The 21,395-nt window shown below is 39.5% G+C and overlaps 1 protein-coding gene across 4 annotated transcripts in view; it reads left to right on the forward strand.

The window, feature by feature from the left end:
• The window catches only part of HIPK2 (homeodomain interacting protein kinase 2), a 166,901-nt gene that overhangs the window by 127,951 nt on the left and 17,555 nt on the right, over window positions 1-21,395 (forward strand). For all 4 annotated transcript variants that reach the window (XM_044679574.1, XM_044679573.1, XM_044679575.1 and 1 more), the window contains exons 10-11: window positions 3,207-3,386; window positions 14,802-15,083. In XM_044679574.1, coding sequence (XP_044535509.1) covers window positions 3,207-3,386; window positions 14,802-15,083 — 462 coding nt within the window. The remainder of the gene's footprint in view (window positions 1-3,206; window positions 3,387-14,801; window positions 15,084-21,395) is intronic.

Genomic DNA, 21,395 nt, shown 5'->3' on the forward strand with positions numbered 1-21,395 from the left:
TTTAAAATATATCCTTCTGGTTCTACTTATTGATTACACAGAGAGAGATTTTTCATCCCCTGTCTTTACAGAAGTATTCCCTAACCAAAGAAGTTACGATATGAATGTATATCTGTATACCTATAAATATAAGGCTGACCACATATGTAGAGTCCAGAGCAGAATGAGAGGGAAGAGTCTTGTGTACAGGACTCAAAGGATCCTACCCCACTTCTACCCTCACTTTCTAGCTTACACACACACACACACACACACACACACACACACACACTTTGCTAGTGGGTATGCTTTAGAGCAGGGGTTGGCAACCTTTTTGGCCGTGAGAGCCATAAATGCCACATTTTTTAAAATGTAATTTCGTGAGAGCTGTACAGTGCTCACAGTGCGCTCCTGTAACAGCACCTGAAAAAAATTGACTTTATGGCTCCTGCAGAAAGAGCCATATGTTGCCAACCCCTGCTATCGAGATAGAGATACAGAGAGTAAATAGACCTTGTCTTGAGAATCACCTGAGTGAAGCAAAAACAGGTCCTGCCCACCTGGTTCTCTCACAGTCCCACTTCTCTAACACAATCAGCTTTACAACTATAATATTAAGGCCTGAGCAAAGATCAGCTGAATGGCTTCTCCTCTCCCAGCTTCTATCTAAGCCTCTAAGTAGCTCCAGAGTAGGAGAAAGGTCAATGCCTTCATTATTGGCAGCAACTGATGCCTTGCTGCTGTCATAGCTCAGCTACCCAGCCACAAGGATTGTGGTATCTTCTGGTTTGGATTGGATTAGTTATTGTGTCACTCCACATATGTGATAAAAGATTAAACCATGTGGTATTGAAGAATACTGTTCATAGGAAGTGATTACAGATATTATAGAAGTAGTAAAAGAAAGAAAAACTAAAAAGGTTTGGGTTATGTAAAAGCAGTTTCATTTATATGGACTATTTACCATTTCTGCCTTAGTTCCATGCAGCATAATCAAAATTCTAGGCAGTCTCTAAGCTCTGTGTCCCATTTTCTATTATTTACCTTTGCCTAGTCCCTCCCCCTGAGTTCTGTTCAGCACCTCCTGAACAAACGAACAAAAGCCAGGCTGTATAGTGGGGGAAACTATCTGACACTGGCTCTTCTTTAATGCCTTTCATACACACACAGTGTGTTCCTCCCATTTGCTCCATTCTTTGTCAATTCTACATGAGTTGGAGGAAGCCCACCAGATCTGGAGTCTGAAGATATGATTTGAGGCCAGCCTTTACAGCCTTATCTCTATGACCCTGAGCAAATCCCTTCAAGGAAAAGGAAAACCCATCAAATTTAAAGTGAAAAATAAAATAAAGAACTAAGGTCTTCCGTCAACCCTGCAAAGACTTTAAAAGTGTCCAAATCCTTCTCAGCATCTCCATAATCATCTACCTACTCACCTTCCTCCAATTAAACCTTGTCTTCAAACACCATTATTCAAGATAAAATTTTAAAAAAACCTTAAATTCCGTTATCATTCTTATAACTTAATTACCAATATTGAAAAGTTTTTCCATTTTTGTCTTGCAAATGTGTGCCACTTTAAACACATTTTTGGTCTAAAAACTCTTATATGGCTAGCTTAGGAATTTGACCACTAATATTATAACTGTTTCTGCAAAGGAAATCATTCTTCTGTCCAAACAATTGGCCTTTAAAAATGAAATGTCGGGGATGTAATTAGCTTATATAATAGCACTGATATGGGTCAAATTAATTTCATTGTAAGTTATATCACCAAACTCTGATCATGGCTGTTTTCATTCTTTAGTCCATTGAAAAGATATTTATTGGCTGCTTCCTGCAGTCATAGAGCTGGACATTGAGAAATATAAATGGCTTCTTCCTCCAGAAGTTTACTATTTCCAGTTTTCATAGTTTGTTGCTCATCTACTATTGTCATTTACTCAGAACTTTAAAAAACAAAAGCAAAAAAACCCATTATAAGTACCAGTAATTTCCATCCCTTCAACTCACCTAATTTGTCATCAGAGCCTACCAAACTTATCTGAGTTCTCTTTTAACAAAAAGGTCCCTCTTTCTCTTTTGAAATAATACTTAAAATCTACCTCATCTTTGAAATTTACATAATTCAATATGGCTGTGTTTACCCACTCCCTTAACATAGCAGCTCCTTATCACTAGTGAACAGCTTTGTTATTCATTCATTCAATAAACATGAAGTACTTACCTTGTGCCAGGCACTGGGAAGGCAAAAAGAGACAAAAGACAATCTCTGCCCTCCAGGAGCTTACAATCTCATGAGGGAGACAACATGCAAGCAAATATATACAAAGCAAGCTCTGTACAGGATAAATAGGGCATAATTAAAAGAATAAAGGTACTGGAATTAAGAGGGATTGGAGAAGGCTTTCTGGAGAAGGTGGGATTTTGCTTAGGACTTAAAGGAAGCCAGGAAGGACAGTAGTCAGAATGGAGGAGGTGCATTCCAGACATAGGATGATTGCCAGAGATTCCCGAGATGAGAGATGGAGGGTCTTGTTTTTGGAACAGCCGAGAAGCCAGTGTCACTCCATCAAAGAATCCATGGTCAGAGGTAAGGTGTAAGAAAGGAGTGAAGTAGGCCATGGAAGGCTTGAATATTGAGCAACCGATTTTCTATCTCATCCTGGAGGTGATAAGAGGCCACAGGAGTTTATTGAAAAAAGGGAAAATGTGATTAAGCATGCACTTTAAGAAAACCTGTTTAGAGGCCCAATTGCAGGGTGGACAAAAGGAAGGAGAAATTTGGGGCAGGCTGAGCCTCGAACAGGCCATTGCAGGGCTGAAGGCTGAGGTGACCCGAGGGCCTGCACCACGGTGGGGATGGAGGTGGGGGTGGTGGGGGGTATTTGAGACCTATTGCACAGGTGAAATAGCGCTTGGCAAGTAGCTGTGCCTGTTTCCGACTTAGGCCTCTTTCTCGAAAGAGCTCTTCTGGAGCTGAGGGAGAGGTTTATCACAGAGAGGACCTCGTGAGGCCCTGCGGGGCATATTAGAACTCACTATAGCAGCCTCTTTGAGGACCGGCAGCGTTTCGGGCTGTGCCGCAATTGGTTGACCCCCAAACTAGTGCGGTGACCAACCCCTAATATTTTAGCCAAACCACTCTCTAAGAGATGCTGATTTATTTCATAAAGAGCTTTGATTCAAATAAATAAAATGCTACTGCTTTCGCTCTACCCTCATAGGAACACGCACGCTCACGGCAGCCACTACAACCCCATCATGCAACAGCCGGCGCTCTTGACTGGCCACGTGACCCTGCCGGCAGCCCAACCCTTGAACGTTGGTGTGGCTCACGTGATGAGGCAGCAACCCACTAGCACGACGTCGTCAAGGAAGAATAAGCAGCACCAGGCAACTGCTAGGTGCGTCCAGGCGTTGGGGGCGGGTTCAGTGGGCGTGGTGAAGCTCTCAGCTATGACCTGAGGAGCTGAGAAGGATCTGGGCCTGATGGGCCGTGATGGCGGAGGACCCTAGTAGGCTCTTGTAGGGGCATCAGCCCTCCAAGGGAGAGAAAGCACTCAGGCGCCATTGGGAATGGGAGCAGCTTTTCCCGGGAGAATCCGGAGCGGGAGGGGACCCAGGGATCATCTGCCATCTCCCCTGGAGATCCTCAGCAAATTGGCATCTGGCCTTTGCTTGAAGACATCCAGGGAAAGAGGACCCAGCACCTCCTTAAGTCAGCCCAAATTTGGTTTTTAAAAAATCTGTTGGTTAGGAAAGTTTCCCTTGCATAGTAGTAACAATAGATACCATTTTTTGGAGAGCTTTCAATTAAGCAAAACACTTTATATACATTCTCTACCTGAGGTAGGTACTCAATTATACCTAATTTACAAGTGAAGAAACTGAGGCTCAGTGAGATTAAGGAACTTGGCCTTGGTCACAGAACTAGTCTAACCCTTCCTGACTGCAAATCTAGCACTATATCCACTACTACATTTTGCCTCTCACTGTCAAAATCTGCCTCTCCATTATTCCTAGTTCTGCCTTTCAGGGTGAAAAGTCCACTTGTTCTGACAAGTTTAATCCGTCTTACACCTCTTAAAATACTTGAAGACAAACTATCAGGTCCCCTTCCCCACTAAGCTTTCAATCTTCATGTTAAATATTGTGAATGTTTTGAGTTTGTGAAACTTCCAATCCAGTGTATCAAGCATTTATTAAATGCTAACCATCTGGGAGGCACTGCTTATGGAGGGCATAAAAACAAAAACCAATCCTTGCTCTCCTGGCATTTACCTTCCACTGGGAAGAAACAGCATGTAAACAGATGAATCTATACACAATAATTTGTGGAAGATGAAAAGAGACAGCACTGATAGCTAGGACAATCAGGAAATACTTCCAAATGGGATGCTACAGAAGCTGAACCTTAAAGGATGCTTGGAATTCTAAGAGGTTGGGTGGAGAAGGGAGTGCATTCCAAGCATAGGCATGTGCAAAGGCATGGAAATAGAAGATAGAATGCCAAGTTTAGGGAACCAGTTGGACAGTTTGACTGGAATACAAAGTTCATGAAAGGGTAGTAATATGAAATAAGCTTGTAAAAGGAGTTGAGCCAGATTGTGAAGGGCTTTAAATGCCAAGTTGTGGACTTTACTCTTTTTTTTTTCCCCAAAGTGTTATATTATAGAGATATAACTAGTCTATATTAGACTTGTGAAGTTAATTTTTTTAAATCAAGTATAAGTATTTGTTCTAACAGATTCTGTTATATTTTATCTTACTAGATTTGAACCCTTGTTCTAGCCTACCAAGATTTGATTTTTTCAATTTTCAATCATTTATTTTTTCCCCTCTCACCTCCCACCCCAATCTCCAAATAAAGCAACTTGTAATAAATATGCACAGTTCCACATTGGCCACATCCAATGAAACATGTCTTATTCTTCAGATTTAGTGTATCATCTCCCTGTCAGGAAATGAGCAGCATTATTCATCATTAGTTCTCTGGAGTTATGGTTGAACACTGAATTGATTAGAGCTCCTAAGTCTGAAAATTGCTCATTTTTACGATACTGATGTTATAGTGTAAATTGTTCTCTTACATCTTCTCTTTTCCTTCTGTATCACTTCATGTAAGTCTCCCTATGTTTCTGTGAAACTATCCCTTTTATTATTTTTTAAGTGTAGTAGTATTCTATTATATTCATATACTATTATTCCCCATTGCTTACTCCTCAAATGATGGGTACCCCATTAGTTTCCAGTTCTTTGGCACAACAAAAAGAGCTCTAGCAAGATCAAATTTCCCAGTTTATGTCATCTGAAAATTTGATAAGCATGCCAATCTATTTATACCTTTATCTGAATCATTGATAAAAGTCCTGAACACCACAATAGCAAGGACAGATCCTTAGCGTTTTCCATTAAGGGTCCCCCCTCCAAGTTAATATCAAGGCATCAATCACTACTTTTGGGGTCTTGTAATTAAACAAGTTCTGAATCTACCAAACTACTACCATCAACTCATATCTCTATATGTGGTGCACAAGGATGACAGTAGCGACTTTTTCATATGCTACCCTGAAATCTGAATAAATCAGTGGTTCCCAAACTTTTTTGGTCTGCTGCCCCCTTTCCAGAAAATATATTGCTTAGCCCCCTGGAAATTAATTTTTTTCATTTTAATAGCAATTAATAGGAAAGATAAATACACCTGTAGCCATCACCACTTCTCTGGATCGCTGCAGCACCCACCAGGGGGTGGTAGCACCCACTTTGGGAATCACTGGAATAAATGATCTTTACCGATTCCCTTGTTCTAAGATCTAATCATTAATCCTATAAGAAAAAGAAATGAGTTAAAAGTGGGAAGTTCTTGATGAAGGCATATGCACTCTTAGTAATATTACTTCCTCTTAAACTCCCTATTAAGCAGCTTTGTTTTGTCTGACCTAATCTAAAGATTATTCTCCTTAATAGAGAAAACAAATAATGGTTGAGTAGTAATAATGATATAACCCTGGTATTTTCATATAATTTAATATAGTTGCCCTTTATAAGAGAATTCTACTTTCTGTCTTTCATTATTATTGATCTGTCCACCTTGAGCAACGGTTCTCTCCTTTCTTTAATCATCTTTTCACCAATAAATCTTTTATTTAGTCCTTTTGCTCTTAGCATTCATATCCAACTTCAACTCATTCTAAGCTATAATGCTTCTGACTATTCTTACAGGACTTTTGTATTCATCCTCTGTTATCTGTCCTTGCCTTCATCTTTTATATATATCTTTTATTCATCTAAATGGATTGAAGAATTCTCTGTGCCTCTACATTTGTGTCTTTGGATAGCTCCCCCTATGCTTAGGTTCAGAAAGTCATCTGTGCAAAGGCATACGTGGAGAGCCAAGGTTAGATAGAAGTTTATGTGAAAAAATTCAGGAATAAGGAGCAAGTAGATGGCTCCGTGGCTTGAGAAACAAGCCTAGAGAGGAAGTCCTAAATTCAAAACTGGCCTCAGAACACTTCCTCATTATATGATCCTGAGCAAGTCACAACCCCCATTGCCTAGTCCTTACTACTCTTCTGCCTTGGAACCAATACACAGTATTGATTCTAAGAGTTTAAAAAAAAAAAAGATCTTGGAATGTTAGTAGACTTACACACCAAGGTGAGTCACGTGGCACCCAAAAATGCTGTAGTAAGCTTAGGATGCACTCATGGTATTAAAAATGAAGGAGGTTATAGCCCCACTCTATTCAGTCCTGGCCATTCCATGTCTGGATATTGTATTTGCTTATGAACAAATTTTAAGGACCTAGATTAACTTAATTGCACCTAGAGGAGAGTAGTCAGGGTGGGAAAAAGACTGGAGATGGTGCTATATGGGAATTAACTAAGGAGCTAAAAATGTTTAACCTGGAGAAGAAAAGACTTAGGATATAACACTTGTTTTCACATATTTGAGGGACTCTTATGTGGAAGAAAAATTAAAGTAATTCTTGGCTCTGGAAGATAGAACTAGAAAAAATGAGTACAGACTGCAGAGACCCAGATTTCCATGAGAGAAAACATCCTGACAATTAGAACTACCCCAAAGTTTAATGAGCTGTTTTATAACATGATAAATTCTCCCATACTGTTAGAACTTGGATGACCTTTTTTTTGAGGATTATAAATGGGATTCCTGTTGAGGAAAGTGTTGAACTCAATCTCTTAAGTTCCCTTCTACCTCTTCAGTCTTGTGTTAAACCTGAGCAGGTTCTCGTTCCTTTCTCTTCTAGCCTAATTCACAGGTTTCAGAGCACATTTGAACATAGATACAATGGAATCTCAGAGTGCAGAGTGTGTGGTTGAGGTAAATAATATACAATCTGACATTACTCAGAGCATGGGCCAGGATTAAAGTTTCTGCAGTCCCATCAATACTTTTCCTACTATAATTCCCTTTTTTTCCATCACATCTTCATTTAAACTCTTGAGATTAGCTTTATATAACCTCTTCTATACCACCCTCTTCCAAGGCTGAAATATCCTTTAGCCTATCCCCATTCTGACACCTGGAGGAACAGCATCCTTCCCCATTTGGGACAGAATAACTCCTGTTTGCTCAAAACTCTTCAGTAGCCATTGACCCCAATAGCATTGTCAGTGCTCCCCTAGGCTTTGCCACAAGAAACCTATTTTCATTTTAGCTTTCTCCTTACTCTTGGGCTGTCATGGTAGCTTTTAACTTATCCTCTCCTCATTATAACTGTTCTCATTTTGGATTCTGTTGTTATCCTTTTCTCTATCCTTTGGCTAAATTAAAAGGCCCATTCACCCATAGAAGTTGGATCTATGACCCCTTCACCTTATCTTTTCATGTAAGAATATGAAGCATTTGGAGCTACCTTCTGGCCCATTACTCTTGTTTTTTGGTATTTAAGACACTGTATTTATTTACATTTAGCAGAAATCTCCAGCTCTTGATCCGGGTTCCCTCTACCAAGGCATCATTTTAGCTCTATGGAACCATCCAGTGACTGCACCCCATCTTGGGGCATTTGTGCAGCTGACATATTTTACAGTTGTCTCTGCATAGCTCAACCAGGAGCCTCAATACCTGGTCTTTAGTACTGATCTTATCACTAACTTTCTTAGGTAAGCTTGGAAAAGTGGCAACTTTTCTATGCCTCAGTTTCTTCACTTCTCTATGAGGAACAACTCTCCTGTCCTCTTATAAAGATCAAATGTGTTAATGTTTATGAAGGCCTTTCAAAAATAGAAAGTGTTTCCTCATGATAAGGTGTGATGAATAACTAAATTCCTGTACGTTATTACTCTGTCCCTTCCACCTCTCACTGTCATGGTTCATCCAGGACTGGGTTAAATCATTCTTGGGGAGCTTGTAATCATTATCGCTAGTAAAGCAGCATTCACACCCATTTTTCTCAAAATTAAATTTTCCAATTAAAAAAAAAAAGACAGCATCCAGTGCTATCAGAATCTTAAGACATAGAAGTATATTTTGTTGATAGTTAAGACCAGACTTGCCTAAGTTTCTGTCTCTCAACTTTGCTGTGCTTTAAAAACAGTGTGAAATCTTACTCTTTTTCTTTTATCATTCATCTTATGCTCTATTTATCATGAGTTTTAGCCATTCATAAAGGGAAACAAAGTCACCAAACCAGCCTTGGAATGCGATCACATCATGTCCAACTCCTTGGTCCCTGAAAGTTCATGTATAGTCTAGTCGTGGAAGGGAATAGGCTAGAACTAAATAAGACCCAGAGGTGTGGGAGAGGTTGGGAGTGGCCTGAGCCAGCTAAAGGGAGAAAGATCAGCCTCCAAATCCTTATGGAGCTTCAGATTCTCGAGGCTCAAGGATATAAAGGTCCCTCATGTGTTGCTTTTCTTCTGTTGCTGTTCATTACCAAAACTCAGTATGAAAAGTTTCTTCAGCAATGCAGGTGGACAGTTCCTTTGTGATTTAGTTTTAAGAGTTTCCTTGGTCACTGAGAGGTTAAGTGGCCCTGCTATTATGGATCAGAAGTAGGATTTGAACCCAGGTCTTCCAAACACCAAAGCCAGCTTTCTCCAGCTGAGGCTTAGTATTACAGAATTTGCCCAGGATCACAAAGCTTCTAGTGAAATTGCAACGGTATTCATACTTTGGGTGATGTGTTGGGCCTTCAGGAAGGACACTAAATAGATGTGATTTCACCACTATCTACTTCAGCTTCTCAGCTGTAAAATGGGTATAATAACATGTCCCTTCTAGGATTATTGTGAAGATTAAATGGGATAATAGTTGTAAAGCATGTAGAACAGTATATAGCATAGGTACTTAAATGTTTCCTCTCTGGTTTGCTTCTTTCCTTTAATAATTAAATCCACAACATAAAGAAGAGAAGCCCCTGACCTGGAGTCATAAGACTTAGGTTTGAATCCAACCTCAGGCACTTCGTAGCTGTGTGACCCTGGGCATATCATGCACCTTCCCCAGGACTTAGTGTACTCATATATGAAATGAAATGAGAGGCTTGGCCTTGGACTCAATTATCCCTCCTATTTCTAACTCTATGATCTGTGAGTTCCTCACTTATAGCCTGGTGACTCGACATCTGTCTTACTGATCACAAAGGTTGTGACTGCCTCTCAGACCTTCTACTAACTAACATGTCTGCTCTCACATGAGAATCCAGTTGGCAGAGTAGAAACAGACTTCATCTAGCTTTTGCCAGTGGATCCTCCTTCCTACTCACCTCATTTCCCAGTGAATGTCCATCTATTAGACATTTCACAGAATGACTTACAAATGTGGTCCATTTGCCTACTTTTCTTTTTTAACCCTCACCTTCCATCTTAGAATCAATACTGTATATTGGTTCCAAGGCAGAAGAGTGGTAAGAGCTAGGCAATGGGAGTCAAGTGACTTGCCCAGGGTCACACAGCTGGGAAGTGTCTGAGGCCGGATTTGAACCCAGGACCTCCCATCTCTGGACCTGGCTCTCAATCCACTGAGCTACCCAGCTGTCCCCTCCCCCTCCTCCCCCATTTACCTACTTTTAAGACCAGGGTTTTAATTAAAACAGACTGAAAGGCAGGAATGATATTTCCGATGTAGTTCACATTGATGTTCGGTAATAGGATTTAGATTTAGAAGGAGCCATGAGAAACCAACAAAGTAACTACTTCACAGTGCTAGTAGATTTGATCGTACCTCCCAGGCTATTTAGAATATTTTAAAAGAAACATTTTTTTTATGAACTTCTTAATTCAAAAGGTTATATGAGTTCAGTGTAGGACTCCTTCCACCACTGCACATCATGAGGTGGTATGTCCAATAGCTTCATCACCTTGTGGCCAACTCAATAGCAAGGAATCTGAGCAAACTTAGCTAGGCAGAACTTTAAAGCGACTGAGCATCTGGCATCAGGCCAGGCCCTTCCTGCTTGGTAGAATCTGCCAGAGCTTGTACTTTCCTGACACACCTTTCCAGGTCCCAGGGGTCACCTCCACACCACATACTGTCATGAGGCTTCAGAGGAAGACTAGGAACATTTTGAAAAACAAGATGAACATGTTAATTTTTTACATGAAGAAAAATACTTTAACAGAGTAATAACTATAATGTTTCCTTTAGTTCTTCCTCATCCTCTCCCAATTTGTTTTTATTTACATTTATCTATGTTAAACTTAAAAACTCTTAAAATAAAGCAAACAAAAAAGGGAAAAAATCTCTCCCAACCCAACAGAACTAAGTAATCGGAATTATTTGCAATAAAAAGTACTGTAACAAATTAATAACCATAATAGTCATCTACTTTATGCCCCTGCTTAATTTCTTTGATTTTCCTTTTACATCTTATATTTATGTAGTTTTTCATAGACATAACAAATGATGTATATGCTATTCTAATTCTGTGTTCTTCACCTTATGTTATTTCATATGTCTTTCCATATTTATTTGTATTCTTCACAGTTGTCATTTTTTGGCACAATAGTATTCCATTACATTGACATGTCATGGTTTTTTTTTAACCATTCTCCAGCCATTGAATTTCCAGTTTTTCATATTATAAATAAAGTAGTTGTAAATGTCCTTTTACTTTTAATTACTTCCTTAGAGCATAGTCCCAGCAGTGGGATCACTGGGGCAAAGAAAATGATCAGTTTGTAATACATATTGTGTGCTGCCAGATTGTTCTACAAAAAAGTTGCTCATTTGTAAATTCTGCCAACATTAGTATGGGTGTATCTGTGTCTCTTCTAGCACCAATACTTTTTTGCCAATTTAATAGGCATGAGGTGGCACCTTAAAGTTGTTTTAATTTGCATTTCTTTTATTATTAGTATATTTAAATACTTTGTGATAATTTACATTTTGTTTTTCCTCTTATTTTAAACGCCAAATCTACTTTGACCATTTATCTGTGGAGGAAGTCTTGTCTTATAAATGTGTCAGTTCATTGTTGATTGTGAATGTCAGACTTTTATCTGATATGTTTACCACAGAGATTTTATTCCTACTTTTTTTTTTATTCATCTCTTTGGTTTTATCATTTTTTTTATTTTCACATAATCAAACCCCTGTACTTTGTTCCCAATAATCACTTTCATTTATTTCACAGATAAGATTTTGTCTCTTCTCCACAACTAAGATCATTACATTAATCATTTTTAATTTTTTCATCTTTATCTCCTAGAATAACTAGAATTTATTATATATGGGCAAGGTATGAAAGTAAATTCCTATTTTACTTCCCAATTTCTGAACAATATTCATTGAGCGATGATTTCTTTCCTCAGGATGTAATATCTCTAAATTCAACGTGCATTATACATACCTTTTAATGTAGATTTGGTTCTCTTTCTATGATCTTTGTTCTGCTCTGTTGATCTATTTTTCTTAGTACTACCGAGGTATTATCATTACCATTTTTTTGATGTGTTAAAAGTCTTAAAAAAAGAAAATTCGGGGCAGCTGGGTAGCTCAGTGGAGTGAGAGTCAGGCCTAGAGACAGGAGGTCCTAGGTTCAAACCCGGCCTCAGCCACTTCCCAGCTGTGTGACCCTGGGCAAGTCACTTGACCCCCATTGCCCACCCTTACCAATCTTCCACCTATGAGACAATACACCGAAGTACAAGGGTTTAAAAAAAAAAAAATTCTCTTTCATCATTTCCCTCCCCCCAGTGTTCCATAAATTCTTTTCCCCTTTGTTTTTCCATATACATTTTATAATTTTATCTTGTTCTATAAAGTAGCTGATTGATAGCTCAATCAGTATTTCAGTAAAACTAACAAAGGAATTGGCATTTTTATTATATTGACTTATCCTAAACAATGTCCTATGCTCAAGAAATATCCTTAATATCCTTCTAGTTCAATCCCATTATTTCTGCAAAGTTGTTCAGTAACTATCTTTTTATCTGTCTTGGTAAGTTAATATCCAAATACTTTATGCTTATTATAAATGGAGTTTCCTCTTTTTGGTTTTTCCCTGTCCTTATTGATAACATATGAGTTCTGATTCTATTTGTTTTATCTAATCTTGCTACCTTGCTAAACACATTTTTATCTCATTTAAATTTTTTGTTTAGTCCCTCAGATTTTCTAGTTGGTTAATTAAAATAATTACACAGGGCCCAGTACACAATAGGCTCTTCATGAATGCTAATGGACAACAATATTAAATATAGTTATTAATTACATTCAAAGAACATTAACTGAAAATTAGTCAAGAGTAACATTTCAGAGGGGGCAGCTGGGTAGCTCAGTGGATTGAGAGTCAGGCCTAGAGACAGGAGGTCCTAGGTTCAAATCCGGCCTCAGACACTTCCCAGCTGTGTGACCCTGGGCAAGTCACTTGACCCCCATTGCCCACCCTTACCACTCTTCCACCTATGAGACAATACACCAAAAAAAAGTAAGGGTTAAAAAAAAAAAAAGTAACATTTCATAGTGAAAGAAAAGGAAATGATAGCATAGCCGGTGACTGCTGAATAGAAAATTCATCAAATTTCATTGATTATCTTGAAGTATTCTATGACTTCTAGTTCCCTGGTGCCCTTCAACAAGATGTTGAGAATCTCTACAGTCAAGATGGATTCTGGACTAGATGATTTCTTTAGTATGGCTCTCATTCTTGGTTGGCATTGTTTTCTTACCACCACAAGTAGGCCTGTACATATCAAAGGCTGGTATGGGGGGGGGGGGGCAGGAAAAAATGATTTTTGCCTGAAATGTCAAAAAAAATCATTCTTTTCCTCCCCTCCCCCTATTTTAAGTAAGGAAAGTTGCTTAGTCCTTTCTTGTCATAAACAGTTGATCAGATCAAGTCTAGATAAAAACAAATTTTTTTTAGTAAAGGCCATTTCAGTATACCCTGTTCCCACCTTTCTTCTCCAATTCAGAATGGAAAGGAACAGACCGAATTGCTGGTAGGCTGCGTCCTTCTGTTCAGATGAATCCACCAATGATTCTGCCCCTACCCTACAGTTAGTCTGGAGGATCTGTGTTAAAAACCCACCGAAGACACTTGACAGCTATATGACTGGCAAGTCACTTAACCTCTCTGTGCCTCAGTTTCATTGCCTATAAAATAAGGACGTCTGACTCTGTGGCCTCTGAGTTGCTTCCTGATTTAAATCTATGAACCTAGGACCCTGAGAAATGAGCCTTAGGATCAAAGGCAACAGGCTCCAAATCCATTCCAATAAGATAAAGAAATCTGTTTAAAGAAGCTAATAGAAGTGATAGAAGGGGGGAAATTTAACTCTGAAATCATAAGAGTCATCATAAGGATTATACTTGGTGGAGAGAGTAATCTCTCCTAAAAAGCCCTAGAAGTCCTCTATGTTGCTGAGCATTTAAGAAAAGTATCCACAAAATAGTAGGCAAATTCCAAGAAACAAATGAACTTCTATGCCTAATTCAGGGGAGATTCCCCAAAGGCTTCATGGAAAAGGGAGAATTTTTGTATAATCTCAGCAGGAGGAAGCACAAAATACAAGTAAACGGGCAGTCTGAGACCATAGAAACAGGGCTGATTTGGGAGTCAGAATACCTGAGTTCAAATCACAATTGTACTTTTTACTACTTGCATGAATTGGGGCAAATCACTTACCTCAGCTTCCTCAGCTTTAGACTGAGAATTCGAGATGGCTTCTCCACAGAACTTGTGAGGACTGCAGGAGTCGGGTAAGCTAGAACCGGGAAGAATGTGTGGACCTGAAGGAGGCTGGACTAGATTATCTCTCCAGGGCACTTCCGATGTTATGATTCTATAAAATGCTCAGTATGGACTTCTATATTGTCCTGTTCCATCCTCTCCAATAAGCCAAGCCTCGGACTTCCATCCAGGTGTTGTTCCCAGTTTACCACATCAGAAAAGCATTCTCTGATGAATGATTTTCTGTTAATGACAAAAATGAACTTTGAACTTTATTTTATAGGCAGTGGGAAGTTACTGAAGGATTCTGAAGGATAAAGTAATCTGATTAGAATTGTGCATAAATACAGGCTTTCTTGTGAGGGATAGAAATGGCTCGGGGCAAGACTGGGCATGGGCAGGTTAGGCAAGTTACTACTGTGGTTGAGGCCAAAGATAATGAGGGCTTTGATTGGGATGAGCGCTTTGATAATGGAAAGGAAGGGACAGATGGAAGAACTCTTATGGAGAAGACTGCAGAACTTGACAGCTCCTCCGATGTGGAATACTACCGAGAAAAGTGACTCCGAGATAGGATTTTAAGCCTGGTCAACTAGAACAGTGAAATCTTTAGAAAAAAGATGCCGTGCCCCAGCCTTGGCTCTAAGTGTCCGTGTCTGTGTCTATGTGCTTCCAGAAATGTGTCAGCCTACGAGGTTTCCTCCTCTCAGACCATCACTTCCCCTCAGCGATCCAAACGGGTCAAGGAGAACACGCCTCCCCGCTGTGCCATGGTGCACAACAGCCCTGCCTGCAGCACGACGGTCACGTGCGGGTGGGGTGACGTGGCTTCCAGCACCGCCAAGGAGCGCCAGCGGCAGACAATTGTCATCCCTGACACCCCCAGCCCCACGGTCAGCGTCATCACCATCAGCAGTGACACCGACGAGGAGGAGGAACAGAAGCACGCCCCCACCAGGTAAGGGCTCTGTTTGCATGTGGAGAGAGAAATTTAGGTGAGAACAAAATCTTTGAGGATCATCTAGATCAAGCCTTCATAATCAGTCAGTTAACGAACATTTATTAAGTACCTGCTGTATACAGAGGCTGCTGCTAAGAGGCTCTGGGCTTGGAGACGAGATGCTTATAAGCCTCTTATTGGGGAGACAACACACACAGTATCTGGCATAAGGTAGTTTGGGTGGGGAAAAGAGGAAGGACTCATGCAGAACGTGGTCCTTGAGCTGCGCTTTGAAAGAAACTAGGGATTCAGAGGGGCAGACTGGAGGGATGGGACGAAGAGGCTGAGAGAAGAGATAAGAGTCATGTGGGAAAAGCAGCAACCACAGACCTCTTGGACTGGGGAGCACACAGAGGCCATGACTGACACCTACCCCAGAGTGAGGGAGGGTCACGAATGTTTGTCCAATTTAATTAGATTAAATTATTAGATTAGAAAATTAATTTTATGCAGTATAGCATCCTGAAGTATGATTGTCATCGAATCAAACAATAGTGTTTTAACTCCAAATGGTTCCAAATCAGTTCCTGACTCCATACCCTGATGGTCCAGGATTTTCTTTTACTACAGTTTCAGGTTCTTTGAAATTTTTTATAAATGTCTAATGAAATTCAAATTTATCTTCTCTGAGAATCAGACTCTGATGAGGTCTTGCAGGCTTCCAATTGCCTCTTCACCAGGGTCTGTAACACTTTATTCCAGGGAAGTAATAATTCACTGTACTCCTTGTTCTTCCTGGGGAAAAGAAGAGCATGTAACTGCAAAGCTGAATTAACACCTCCGTCACAGCCTCTTCTATATATTCACGATGAGCAATAGTAAATTGCAGTTTCTGTCTAGGCTGGTGCACTAATGAGGTTACTAAGATTCCCTAAATCCTATTCATCTCTCTCTAGTTGGTTCCCCTTCCCCAAACTGCCCCCCCCCCCATTCCTTATAGATTCTCAGTGAAGTCTAGCTATTGATACTTTATCAGGCCTACTTGTTGTATCTTGTGAAGTGGGAATAAGCCTCAGGGGAGGTGTGTGCTCCATTCTCAGACCACAAAGCCAGTAAATTAATAATCAAGCACACATCTTCTGAGTGGATATAAAACATTAACATCTGTAGTCATACTCAAAATATTAATTTATTGTCAGATACAACATTATAATCATGCTCCATTAGTAGTCACATCATTTTGATTGGATAATAAATGCTCACTCTTGTAATTCATCCATCATTGCAAAATATCACAGTGATTGGTTAAAATGCACTTGGGCTGTAGCTGCCCCAATGTGGGACCTACCAATTATCTGTCACTCATAAAACCAAGCTAAGCATGTTTATTTATGGCCATCCTTAGCTTTCCACAATAGAACCTACCCCCAGACCCCTTCTCTCTTCAATCCTGATCTTAACAAAGGTACATACACTGATTCTAGAACTTAACCTTCTGGCATATTCTCCCTTTCCCTCTGCCAAGTCTCCCTCCTGATTAATCCCTAGGGCCCACCAACCAGGTTATGGGTTCAGTTCCAAGGTGGAAAATCGCATCCCTAAACTTGATTAGCTTTCTCACAGATATGCATCATTGTTTACAGTGGGAAGCACACAACTCTGTGTCATCCATGTTGTGCACAACTAGAAAATAACAAAACAATCGAGCAGAATCACATATATATCCACTATAGCTAGAAGGAATCTTTGAGGTCACTTAATCCAAAACTTTTATTTTACAAACAAGTAAACTAAGGCCCAGAGAAGGAATATGAAATGTCCAAGGTCTCCCAGGCAATAAAGAGTACAGTCCCAAATGGGTTTCCTCTCCCCTACATCAGATCTAGGACTACTTACACTACAGTAGTGCTTCTCCTCATCCTCTAACTGATGAGCAGGGTAAAATTAATCTACCTGCCATATGCTTCCCGGAGGATCTAGGTCAAGGTTAGCAATCAGAAAGAAGGGGTGATGGGAAGAGGTAAAAAGAAGACAGGGCTGGGACAGAAGATAGCTATCAGAAGCAGGAAGAGGCAATTTATTGGATTATTAATTATTATTCATCAGGAATTAAACCAAAGTTCAGGAGAATAGAGTTGCCAAGCCAAAGAAGGCAGTAAAAATAGGAGTCAATGGGTAGAGGACTAGCTCAACTATTTGGGAAGTGGAATCTAGATTAGGAATACTATTAGGACAAACTAAAAGGAGCTCAAGAAGAGACAAGGCAACAAGCTCCAGACTAGCAACTAAAAGACAATTTGTTTTGACAAACATGTTCTCTAACAGAGCATCCATCCATGCTCCTTTCTGTCTGAGATCTGTACACTGCCCACTGGTCAGACAATTGACAGGCATGAGAAATGACCAGAACTTAAAGTCAAAGCTTATATATTCTTATACATTAATCTTAAAAGCAATAAAAATTAAAGTGATCATAATCTTCCTTGTTGCTGCCACTACTATTTTCCCAGTCACCCAAGCACAAAACCTTGTATTCATCTTTCTCTTTTCTTTCTATCTTGCTACCCAACATTCTTCTAGCTGCCAAAGCCCATCTAGCTTTTCTCCATAGTATCCTTTGCAACTGTCTCACACTTTATCTCCTCTCCAATTGATCTTTCATAAAATCTACCCAAAAAATCTTCTTAATGAACAAATTTAATTTTCTCCTTCGTAGACCTGTTATCTACAAGATAAAATATAAACTCCTTATATCTAAGGCCTTCTTCAATCTGATATTACCCTACCACATCTCACTTCCCTTGCCCACTTTGTATTCCAACCAAGCTCACTGTTCTTTGATAACATCCTATTCTTCCCCCAACTCTAAGCACTTGTAAAAGCAATTTATTAACAGGCCTGATAGCACACACCTGTGATCCCTGTTACTGGGGTAGCTGAAACTAGTAGGTCACTTGAACTAAGGAGTTCTGAGCTGGAGTTGGGTTAAAGCCAGTTGGGTGCCTATATACTAAAAATGGCACTAATATAGCCTCTGAGAATAATATATATTCTCAAATATAGCACTAGGCTGCCTAAAGGAGGGACAAATCAGCCTAGGTTAGAAATAGACTAAATCGAAATTTCTGTGCCAGTCAGTAGTGGAATTAAGCCCATAAGTGGCTGCCACACTTCCAGCCTGGATAAAAACACAGTTTCTGCCATCATCCCACCCGTCCAAAAAAGCTATTTTAAAATTAGTAAATAAATTTGTGTGTGTGTATGTGTGTGTATATATACATGTATATCACCTATTCGTGGAAAATATCCTTCCTTATCTTTGCTTATTGAATCTTTCATTTCCTTTATTGTACAAATTAGGTGCCACCTCCTCATAAATCTTGTTGAATCTTTCCTATTTGAAAATCCTCCTTCAAATTTTCCTGGAGCATCCTTTCTAGATCCTTTTTTTACTTCCATCACATTTTCCCTCATATTATACTGATTTGTGTGTATGTATTATCTCCCCATTAGGATATAAATTCCTTGAAAGTAGGAACTGTGTTAGGTTTGGTTTGGGGTTTTTAATTTTTGTATTTCCATAGTCTTACATGAAATAAATTTTTGTTGAACCGAGTTGAAGTTGGAATGTTTAGCAACAAGTCAAGGACCTTGATATATTTGGCACTTGGAAGACTGTGGAAAAATAACCAATGACAGAAGAATGTCTGTAATTGAAGATTTCATGCTTAATTAATGGGTAATAGATTATGGTCTCTGACCAGAAAAAAATTAGAGCAAGCCACAAGCCATAGATGCTGGGATCTGTATACTGGCCAACCTAATGAGAATAATCTTGAAAGAATTAAATAAGGTGGAAGAAGCTACAGAATTCAGCCTAGTAGTAACAATGGAGTACTTCAGCTATCCAAAGATTAATTAGTGGAACAAATTATCAAGATCAGATATGGTAAGATTTTTTTTTTAGAGAAGACTTTTCCTGGGAAAGTAATTTTAAACCCCATAAAGAAAGCAAAAATACAATACTTGATTCTTTATGAGGGACAAGAAACAGTTCAGTTGTGTCCATGGGTGAACAGCTATGTAATTGTGATCCTAACTTGACTAAGTTTAGGATTCTGACTAGAGAAGAAAAGTCAAAGTATATAATTATGCTGTTAATCAACTGTAGAAATCAACTGTAGGAATTGTAATAATGTAGCCATTTAGGAAGACAAATTAAAAGAAAGCTTAAAGATAACTAGGTTACTCATGTTAACTTGGAAATAAATACAAAACTTCCAAATAGTCAGAAAACCCACTTTTTTTTTTTTTTTTAAATTTTAAACCCTTAACTTCTGTGTATTGACTTATAGGTGGAAGAGTGGTAAGGGTGGGCAATGGGAGTCAAGTGACTTGCCCAGGGTCACACAGCTGGGAAGTGTCTGAGGCTGGATTTGAACCTAGGACCTCCTGTCTCTAGGCCTGGCTCTCAATCCACTGAGCTACCCAGCTGCCCCAGAAAACCCACTTTTTAAGGAAAAGAGATAGGATCATCAGTCTGGCCACCACACAGTCATAAATGAAATTCCATACAGAACCAAAGGCTCTGAGTCTCTGGGAACCATATCCCTTGAAGAAGACACAGCTCTTAGTGCCAACTGCAGAGAGATACTGGACCTAAGAGAGTCTTTATACCTTTTGGGAAGCCTAGAAAGACTAAACATAAACGTCCTATTCAGCAGCTATGGCATTAGGAAACAGCTGTAACAAATTAAAGACAAAGCTCAAACTCAGAAACTGGACTTCTGGAAAGGAAACTATCATCCAGTAGAGAAGCTTCCAAAACCAAAAAAGGTGCTTAACATTCAAATCAAAATAGGTGTGCTTAGTACTGGAGTTTCTCAAAAGTAAGGGTAAACTGAGACATCCAGAAATTCATGTTGACACTCAGGTAATGCCAGGATAGTTAAAAATCCCTTATTGGAAACACAGGTCAAATGTATGCCAAACACACTGAAAAAGCAATCAAACTCCACCCTTGTGGTCAATTAGAAAAGAAGCCATTCTACAGGGGTGGGGGGTGAGGGAGAAAGGAGGGAAAGAACATGATGTAACTATTCATGTAACTATGGGAAAATATTCTTAATTAATTAAACTTAAAAAAATGAAAAGAAGCCATTGTGGTGGTCATAGTTTCTTTAAATACAACAGAAGGTAAAAAGTCCTCTAGTATCAGGACTCTTGGGGAATACAGGTCAGCAAGAAGTACAGGGATTACTCTGTTGGCCAGAGACAAAGGGAAGAAGAGACTCTACCATGTATTTAAGATTCATTAAGTCAGCTGGTAGTATCTGCATATTATTTGCAAACTCATGTATGTTCCTCCTACTTCTGACGTCTGATATTTTTGGCCTTGGCTTAGCTAGTCTGATTATAGTTTTTGAGCTGGAAGAGACTTGAGAGGCTATTGAGAGCAAGCACCTCATTTTATAGTTGAAACACAAAGAGGTGACAAGATTTGCCCAGTTTCACATGGCCAATAAGTGCCTGAGTTGGGAATTGAACTCAGGTCTTCTTGATTGACTTCAAGTCCTGTGCCCCATCTAGTATGATGCTACCTCTCATGGTCTCCATTACTAAATTTGCTTGCTAATCTAATTCTAAGCTTCTCTGTCATTTACCTCATTTCTTATTTCTGTATCGGCTTCCTCCCAGATCCCATTCTATGCTCCCAACCCAGTAACCTGACTTCTGATTTCAGGAGCAGCCTCTAAAACCCCTGACAGGTTTTCCATTCCACCATTCGTGCTTTTCCACAAACAAGAGAGCCCTCTGCACTGCTGATAGGTGCTATAAGACTTCAAGAACCAAAAAGAGGCAAATGAATGGCTCACATCCACATGCCTTGGCACTCCTTTCTGTGCAAGACTGTCTCTGAAAAGTTTCTTGCAATATCTAATGATATAGCCCTCCAGAGCCCGGTCTTTTAAACCTAGCCCTAAGTAGGTAACCTCTATTAGAATTGGAAACCACCTTTTGATGATAGCTCCCTTTGGGACAGGGGGGAAGCTAGAGAAGTCTTATTACCCAGGGGGACTATATTTAATTTTATAATATATATCTGGCATGAGACTCTTAGGGGGCCATCTTGAAAATATACCAGTCAACATTCAGTCTTTTCCCACATTTTAGAATTCTAGCCCCTGATGCCAGCTCTCAGCTTGTCTAATCATATGTTCTAGACATACTTGCAACAAGGACTTGATGGTGTTTAAAATCAGGAAGATTTAAAATCTGATCTAATCCAACTCCCTCACTGTACAAATGAAAAAACTGAGGCCCAATAAA

Source organism: Gracilinanus agilis, chromosome 5 (assembly GCF_016433145.1).
Source record: "Gracilinanus agilis isolate LMUSP501 chromosome 5, AgileGrace, whole genome shotgun sequence".
NCBI classification, from domain to species: Eukaryota; Metazoa; Chordata; class Mammalia; order Didelphimorphia; family Didelphidae; genus Gracilinanus; species Gracilinanus agilis.